We start from the raw sequence: 8,705 nt of genomic DNA on the forward strand, positions 1-8,705 counted from the left end.
TGACGCTTTACCACGTTACAGCAATCACATTAAATCACTTTCCTATGAATTCATACCAGAGGTATGAAACGCTGCTGACAAATGTGTGAGAAGAAAACACATTAATAGAAGTCTCACATCTAATACTTGTGTTTTAAATGGGCTATTATTCGAGTTGAAGTGATCCACAGCTGTGTATGTACTACTGCGTCGCCTCGTGCTCGGTGAGCAGATGCAACAAACCCAACATATGGGCCATCAAGCAGCTTCACTGGTTCTCAAAAGAAGAACAAACCCACACATGGAGTTATATTAACTCCAGAGAGGATCTCTCTGCTGTTTCTATGGCAATCTCACTGCGAAAAAGCTAAAGTCTGCAGCGCACACATACGTCTCTCAACGGCACACTTTCCAGACGGCGCTGTCCTGTGCACGGAGGCCACTTCTCAACATTTTTACGTCCCCAGACAGCACAGAGCTCGTTCCTCCAAGAGGAATAAAAGCGTCTTCCCCCTTGGCCTTTTAGGGTTTCACAGGAGTTAATGAGAAGCTGCGTTGCTGCTACTTGGACGCCGTCCCCGTGGTCTCCATTCCTGCACAGAGCCCATGGTGACCACACGTCTCCCTTCAGCTCGCCGCTCCCCTGCTGCCAACTCTACGCTCTCTTGCAGACAGCCAACACAATGCCGCGGCCGGGGCTCCCCCGCCCTGGCTTTGTGCATGTTTTATTTACGCTGAAAGCGCCAACATTTGAATGCATTTATCCTTTCAGCGATGTTTTATCTGGTGGACTCGACGGCGAGCGGGGAATATTGCTGTCAGGCAACGCCGACATCAAAAAAGGGAAAGTAAAAAAGAGCGAAACACCAAGAGGGAAGTCACAAACAATGACTTGGTGACGGACACTTGCCCTGTGCACTCGCGGCATGCCAGGTTTATCACGACGACAGCGAAGAACCCGGTTTACGTTGCACAGAGCACAATACCGGCTTTGTCCCGACGCACAGACGACTCTCTGAGGTCTCGTCCAAGGGATGAAATCTGTCTCAGAGTGGGAGAGACGCGTCACTCCACACAACCAGATACCAAACATTTAGTGAGTTTAATGTCTCATAATCCATAAAGAATAATTAAGATGGTTCTGGCTGTGATCAGCTCTTGAATGCCAACTGATCGTATGAATGTGAAAACACTATAAAAACAGGTTTGACATGTTGTGACCTTGTTTTGTTGAAACAAGCTGCTGCAGTTAACTATTGACAGCAGGGCCCATGTGACCACAGCATGAATGGAACGAGGCTATCTATTACGCAATTCACACTCACTATATGCATGTATGGGCATGGGTGTGTGTGTATGTGTGTAGTCAAGGTGGAGAAAATGAAGAGCTGACTGAAATATGTAAGGATTCCTATTTTTAACAATAGAGAGAGAGAGAAGTAAACGACTTTGAGATGACTTGTCTTGTAGTTTGTGCTTTCACAGCATCGCCAGCAGAGTTCCTGCATCTGTCACTCAAATGTTCAGTTTTCACCAAATGATGTCATTGTAAACTGTAAACATCGCCGTAAATGCCAAAGTAGTACTGCGAGGCGTCATCAAGATTGACGTGAGGAAAAAGCAAGTCATTTATACGCCTCGTACCATGTAACGTGTTCAAATGTAATAATCCATGTAACATGTAACGGTCAGATATGACAGTGTTGTTAACAACCACGGGCCTGCTAAGCTACAGCGATCTGCCCTAAACAAAAACGCAGCAGCTGTCTGAAAGGTGTGTGAGTGTCGGCCTTCGGCAGCCCGGTGCTGGAAGCTGGGACGAGCGAAGGCTTAATTACTGGCTGACGAGATAAGCGAGGTGCACAGGCCTCGTGGCTTATGGTGAGACAAGCGTGAGCGGGGTGGAGCCACCGCCTGCACCAGCTTCTGCCTTCCAGTCTGTACTCGCAACAAATAATGGATTTTTTAAAAAATTACGAGCCATAAATTCACTGATTTAACAGACAAATTTAACGCGCAGTTCAAAACATAATCATGACTGGAACTAATACTTGAGGCTCTATCGTTATACAGCTAATGAAGCGACAACCGCAAACATATGACAATGTAATACACACACACACAATGTTTGTTCCATCAGAAATGAAAATCGCGAGACAAAAGGGACATAAAAGGAGTGGATGAATGGAACAGTTTGGAAAGGGACATTTACACGGGCTGGGTTGTTGTAAATGGATCGCCTCGAATGCATTCATGGTTAGATTTAGAGGAGGTAGACGGACATAATACATATATATATACATACATACATACATACATACACACACACACACGTGGTGTCCCACAAGGCGGAGGCCGCTCTGCAACCACTGAAAGACCCCATGGGCCTCCACTGACACCTCTCTGGGAACTGTGGTGAGGTGGTGTGACTCCACCTGAACACAGTTTATCACCGCAACACAGGCGGTGGATGGGAGGATGGCAGGGCGACCCACCAGCTCCCTGTCCCACGTGACGCCCGTTGTGGGCAGGTATCTCTCCCTCTCAGACCCACCGCCAGCTCTGTCCTGCTGCTGACCCTGACCTCTAACCCCACTGCACAAGGTCAATCAAAAAAAAGAGAGGGATTTTTTTTCCAAGAAAGGATTAATAACAGAGATTATAACAGATTAAAGGGGTTTGCGGGATGTGCAGAGTAATGCTGGTTTAGGAGCATTTGCCTCATTTGGTGGGTGGCACTGTGTGCCAATCCGGGGTACAATAAAAAAAAAATCCCTGTAATATTCATGTGGGAAATCTGAAAGGATAGTCTGGATTTAGCTGACGTCATGGTTTTATAACGTAATCAGTACAGTACAGTTAGTTGTGTTAGATTCAATAACAGTCAAATAAATGATTACGTTAAAACTATTAGGGTCAATGCGGTACTTTTTCCCCTTCGTGACTCGGGCTCGGGGTACCCGGCGCTACGGCTCATTTCAGCGGTTGGGTCCGCGCGGGTCGGCGACCGTTGGCTCGGAGGTTTCTCGCTGAAGTTGTGGAGCTAACGGTAGCTAACAGTCACCGTGTGCTAGCTCAGGTTGTTGTTGCTCTAAACACGAGCTAGCTTATCTTTTTTTGAGGTGTTGACGATAGTAAATTAAATGCCCACCCCGACCCCACCAAACCTCTATTTTGTCGACATTCCTGGCGCAGCCGACCACCCGCATGCCTTGCTGGACCAGCGCCCGGGCTACGGCCGCTCCGATGCCCACCGAGGCTCCGGTCACCAGGGCCACTCTGCCTTTCCACCGCTCCATCGCTCCTCTCCCTCCGCACCGTCTGCCCCCGCTGCCGGACACACGAAACCACAGCTCTCTCTCTCTCTTTCTCTGTCCCCCGCGCCGCGGTCCTCTCTGTCGGCTTCCGTTCAAGCTGTCACAGCCGCGGATGTATATATCAGAGGCGAGGAGACGCGGTCAAAAAAGAAACGAGGCGCGCAGCAGCTTCAGCCTCCTGTCAGTGCGCGCAGCCTCCAGGACAGACAGCGGCGGGCAGTGAGCCTGAGCCCGGATCCATGCGCTCCTCCGGATGAAATATGAAGAGCCCTGGCGTGAGTGAGTGTTTGGTTCATACCGCCTCCCACTTTCTCCTTGAGCCCGGTGCCGAGCTGCCAAGAGCGGCGTGTGTGCGTGTGGGGGAGACCTCTACCGCCCCCTGCTGGAGATAACGAGAATAACTAAGTGGTTCGCGTGTTACCTCCAAGTATTCCCCGGAAACACAAGGTTTTGGTTGGGAAATGTAAAAAAAAAAAGAAGAAACAGCTGTAAATTAAGTAGTTTTGATAGTTGTGTTATTTTAGATATTAATCCCTAGTGATATTCAGTTATGCACTTCAATACCACCGATATATTAGGAGGTGTCTTCAAAACAAAACAACTAAGTGATGAAATAGACACAGACAGACACAGACACACACGCGTCAATAAAAAACACTTTAACACAATGATAATGCATATTAATAAATATCTTTTATTTTGTAAATTTTTCACATTTTTCACTCTTAACGTCACACCCGATTCCCCATTACAAATGGATGTTTATTCTCTGTAAAATCTTTATATTTAGAATTTCTGTACACATTTATTGGTACAACCTTCACCACTACACTAACGTGTCACCAAAGAGAAGAGAGAGAGGGAGAGGAAGAAAAATAAGAAGAAAACAGGAAATAAGACTCCTAAAATGTATTCCCGAATGTCACAGCTTGCAAAGTGTTACCGATTACGGATTTCACTGTGCTCTGACCCGACAGCCCGTTACCCTACAGAGGACCAACGACCAACAGCTTGGCTCGGTCGAAGAGAACAAGTACATGTGAGAAAGTGGCCAAGAAATGAGATGGAGAAGTGTGTTGGTGTGCAAGTGAAAAAGAGAGAAAGACAGAGGTGACCAACCCAAAGTAAGAATCACGTTTACTTTAAAAAAAGAGAAATGTCTGAACAAGACATCAAATGTATTTCATCATTATTTCTTTTCTAAAAGATGTTGCAGCAGTGGTCACGTGTGTTTTCCCTGTGGGAAGGTGCCATTAGTGCACTTAGTTGACACTGGTTGTGGTAAACCACTTCCCACAGACGGGCTTACTCCGCTCAGTGGCGCGGCAGTAGTTGGTGAACTTCTCCTTCAGGAGTTGTCTGTACTGGCGGCGGTTGTTGTAGAAGGACCGGTTTCTTTCCAAAAAGGCCTGGATTTCATCCTGCGTCAGACAGTTCTCTTCATCTGAAGTCACTTCTGAATCCTCCTGTGTGGGAACACAGCCACAGGGCAAGAGGTTACACGAGAGACACAATCAAACCAGTGTATTCATTCATTCCTATGAGGAAAAAAACGGAAACATAGACAAATATAAAGACTACCAGACTATAGATCTTTCATATAGGAGCCATTTCTACTTAGTTCAAGAGCCTCGCCATTGTGCATAAAGGCTCAATAGCATGACAGAGCTGCGACCAGTCAAATTACCCCTACTTTTGAGTATCTTAAACTACATTTATGACTCACCAGAAGCTCCATGAGACTTGCGTTTCCCTCTGGAGTCCTCGCATCAAGGCTGAGGTTAGCTCGAGTGGCTGCCCACGGTAATCGCAGCGCAATGCTGGCGAACGTGTCGCCGCATAAGGAGGAAAGTATTTCTTTGGTTCGGCAAGGCTGTGATGATGGAGGGCTGCGGCCTGTCGCGGTCCCCTCCGACATGCAACCGTCACCTTTTTGTCCCTGCGGAAATATGCATGCTTTAGATGACACTCAGCGTCAAATATTCCGCTCACAGGATATGAATTTGAGTTTGTTCTCCCACCTGATCGTTGCATAAACCCTTGCCCTTCCTTTTCTTCTTTTTACTCTTGCATAGAGCGTTTTCCACAGGGTGCGGCCAGCACTCCACACAACTGTCTATCCCCTCCTCCTCCTTGTCTTTAGCACAGTGATGGGCACTTGGGTCGTCTACTGCAGAAGGTGGACAAAGACACGATTGTAAGTAAAGCAAGGTATGTTTTAATAAGTCCCTAAAATGGTTCTCTCAGTATCTCAAGACCTGCTCGAGCCACACCTGCATCGTCGTGGTTGCACATTCCCTCAGAGCAGGCGATATAAGAGCCTTCTCGCGATCCTGGCTCACTGCCCTCCATACTTGAGGAGTAGCCGCAGTCACTACCATTGCTGTGGGGAGGCACATCTGTAGAAACATGGAAAAACATGTATAAAACACAGGTTTCAAAGGGTCATTGTTTGTGAGGCAAAAACAGTAAATATACAAACTGTTCCTGACTTAAAACTTTACTGAAATGATACATTTTAAGTTACTAAACTGATGAATACAAATGAAGGACACTACCAAGCAAAGCTGTACAGATCGGATAATCATAGACACCAAAAGGATCTTTGAAGCAGTGCGTCTATTCAGGGTTCCAACAAAGATAAAGCGGTTTGCCGCTGACAGTCGATGCACCAGAAACGAGTGGAGCAAACATCAACTGCACAGCCTCGTCTACCTGAATACTTTTCACCACTCTCAGCCTCAGAAGCTAATAAAAATAGCCGCATTGTTTCATTCAAGGATTTTCAGGAATATGACAGAATGACAGCCTGTGTGCATTTTTACCCTGTTTGATGTTGTCTGTGCAGCTACAGGAAGTGCTTCCACTAGCGGCGATGCTCTGATCACATCTGGCCGCCGCCTCCTCCTCCTCCTCCTCATCGGGGCTACCACAGACCTTGCAAGTGCTTTCCACAGACTCAAGAGAACCCTGCAACACAACAAATGGGACAGACTCAAATAAAACACAGGCAAACAGATGTGCAGCTGCAGATGAATGATGTGATGTGCACTTCTCACACGCACCTCAACCAGATTGTTCTCCTTATCCTCTCCTTCCTGTTCAGATATGTCAAAGCCACACTTGTTTTTGCGACGATTTTTTCGCTTTTGCCTCTTTTTCTCCTGCTTCAGCTCTTTGGCTCTCTCCTCCTCAGACAGCTCCTCAACAAACTGCTCCAGCCGACTGATCCCCTGCATCTTCTCAACGGCCATCTGGAAGCAGATTATAATAAGCACATGATCGCACAGTCGTAATATATTAATCGTCTGATGAATCCGTCCGAGAGTATACCGTACAAACACAGGCTCAGTAGTACCTCAAAACTTTTGCGAAGTGCATCAATTCCCAAGTGGAACAATATCTGCCAGGTCTGCTCCTCTGCTCGTAGTTTCTGCCAGATCCTGTGCAGCCGCTCATACAGGTGAATACCCAGACAGGTCAGGACTTCTTCTTGTGCAATGTCAATGGTCTTGGCATGCCGCTCTCTGCGTCTTTAAAAAAGGAGCAAAATCATCAACTGAATGTATAAATACATTGAAAGAAACAGGGCATAATGGAAAATGCCTAAAATAAAACAGCCTTGCTCGATTGTATACAAAAAAATAGCTTTGTAGTATTCACAGTAGGAAGCTCAACTTACTCGTAGCCTCCTGCAAACTCGGGCTCTGCCCGGCCCAGGAGGTGAGCGATGAAGTCCGTCTCACAGCACACATGGATGTGGCGTTCGTGGGGGCAGCAGCATAGTCCCTCATACAAGGCAGCGCAGTACCCCTTCTCTTTGCTGCAGTCCAGCTCCCCCACCAGGATGTTGTACGCCCTCAGCACTTTATTCTTGCAGTCAGTGCAAAATCTGAAGAAGGCACAACACAGTCAATAGAGTTCTTTCCAAACCTCAAACGGCATATGGGGAATAAAGGCTACGAGAGTCACACGTCACCTGTGTTTACGCAAGTATGTCTCCAGTGTCTCTAAGAGACAAGCACTATCAATGAGGACCACCTCATCCCTGCACTCCTGAGACATCAGCTCCCACACATCCATCCAGCTTCCCCTAGAAGCAAACATACAACTATTATGACTTTGCCATCACACTGCACATCACAATGCACAACATCATCATCATCATCATCTCTTAAACCTGTGACTAATGTTTGTATATAAAAATCATTTAAAATGGTACAAAAGGGATGACAAAGATGTTCTGGAGGCTGGAGTTCAACACACATTTCATTTTCTAGTGTAATTTAATCTTTACTTCGATTGACTATAAAAAACAACTTAAAATACACTTGTCCTGCCTGCTGGAAGAGTTACTATTTTGCTTCTCAAACACAGCATCCAAACAATAACATCCTTCATGTTTTCAGAGAAAGAAACAACTGATAGAGATAAATATTACTCACCCCAGCGGTTTAGGTTTGTGTGTGTCTAAGGAGTGTAACTGGCAGCGTTTGTTCTTTTTACTTTTTGGAATGGCATCAATCATGTCATTCAACTTCGACCTGTTAAAAAAGAAAAGAAAAAGTAAGAACACAATACCCTGCATCAGTACCTAAGATAACCGACAATGTGCCAAGTTCAAAGTTTAGATTTTTTGTTCTCTCTGTTTTCACCTGCCAAAAGCACTCGAGCTCATATTCTATGAAAACTGTTGGTTTTGGCGGTTGTCTTTTGATACATGTTGGGATTCATTTAGCAGTAAAAATGAAAGAAACATACTTTTCTTTGTATCTTACCCGTGGACGTAGAAGAGGGTGTAGAGCTTCTTTACGTCTGCTAAGCAGGCTTTGGTGACAGAGAGCAGGCCCGTGGGTTTCACTGTGAGGGGCTCCAGAGCTGGGTTCCCTGATTCCACTAAGTGCGAGAAGAGGTGCTCCACACTCCGTCTGCAGCCCACACATGGCACCAGCTGAGAGAGTGCACTGTACACATCTCGGGATGTCACCATCATGGCGATATTCAAGTCCTGTTGCTTCAACTTGGAGTGGTACTATAAGGCCAAAGGAACCATGCAGTTACCACTTTGTGGACAGGTCACAGGGAGACAAGCTACACACTGATCAGCTTCATTGCACTGAAAAATTAAAACTACTCACGCCAGAAAATTGTTTCCAATGAGATGCGTTTATCTCTTGGCTGTCAACATCCATGACATTGTCAGAAAATTCCATCACCATCTGACGACAAGAAACAATACACAACAGTTAATGTACACGATGGAAATTCTCAGAAACTAACTTGATTCAGGCATGATGATAATATGAATGAGCAAAGATTGTCTTTACGGTTGTTACAATGCATACTTTAATGCAAAAAAAGATTGGTTACTTTAAAATTACACTGATTTCACACTTGGGACAGCATTGC

The 8,705-nt window shown here is 45.9% G+C and overlaps 2 protein-coding genes and 1 long non-coding RNA gene across 5 annotated transcripts in view; 1 reads left to right on the plus strand and 2 right to left on the minus strand.

Annotated features, from left to right (window-relative positions):
* Positions 1-3,645, minus strand: part of dhrs11a (dehydrogenase/reductase 11a) — a 16,218-nt gene extending 12,573 nt beyond the window's left edge. Inside the window, exon 1 of the mRNA XM_068599728.1 lies at positions 3,147-3,645. Within this exon, the coding sequence (XP_068455829.1) occupies positions 3,147-3,278 (132 nt within the window). The 5' untranslated portion in view covers positions 3,279-3,645. The remainder of the gene's footprint in view (positions 1-3,146) is intronic.
* Positions 2,975-6,300, plus strand: LOC137802131 (uncharacterized). 2 transcript variants are annotated; one of them, XR_011079946.1, is made up of 3 exons: positions 2,975-3,575; positions 5,372-5,507; positions 6,145-6,300. It is a non-coding gene; the product is annotated as an uncharacterized lncRNA (long non-coding RNA). The 2 variants fall into 2 exon arrangements; XR_011079947.1 differs by having other exon boundaries at positions 5,372-5,493.
* Positions 3,968-8,705, minus strand: part of ggnbp2 (gametogenetin binding protein 2) — a 5,988-nt gene continuing 1,250 nt past the window's right edge. For both annotated transcript variants that reach the window (XM_068599726.1, XM_068599727.1), the window contains exons 3-14: positions 8,435-8,515; positions 8,075-8,328; positions 7,742-7,840; positions 7,276-7,389; positions 6,979-7,188; positions 6,655-6,829; positions 6,362-6,550; positions 6,122-6,266; positions 5,570-5,695; positions 5,318-5,466; positions 5,023-5,235; positions 3,968-4,762 (exon numbers count right to left, since the gene is read on the minus strand). In XM_068599726.1, the coding sequence (XP_068455827.1) occupies positions 4,559-4,762; positions 5,023-5,235; positions 5,318-5,466; positions 5,570-5,695; positions 6,122-6,266; positions 6,362-6,550; positions 6,655-6,829; positions 6,979-7,188; positions 7,276-7,389; positions 7,742-7,840; positions 8,075-8,328; positions 8,435-8,515 (1,959 nt within the window). In that variant the 3' untranslated portion in view covers positions 3,968-4,558. The remainder of the gene's footprint in view (positions 4,763-5,022; positions 5,236-5,317; positions 5,467-5,569; positions 5,696-6,121; positions 6,267-6,361; positions 6,551-6,654; positions 6,830-6,978; positions 7,189-7,275; positions 7,390-7,741; positions 7,841-8,074; positions 8,329-8,434; positions 8,516-8,705) is intronic.

The sequence above is a fragment of the Clinocottus analis genome, unplaced genomic scaffold, assembly GCF_023055335.1.
Source record: "Clinocottus analis isolate CAN_PGR_092001 unplaced genomic scaffold, fCliAna1.0.p SCAF_5, whole genome shotgun sequence".
Lineage (NCBI taxonomy): Eukaryota > Metazoa > Chordata > Actinopteri > Perciformes > Cottidae > Clinocottus > Clinocottus analis.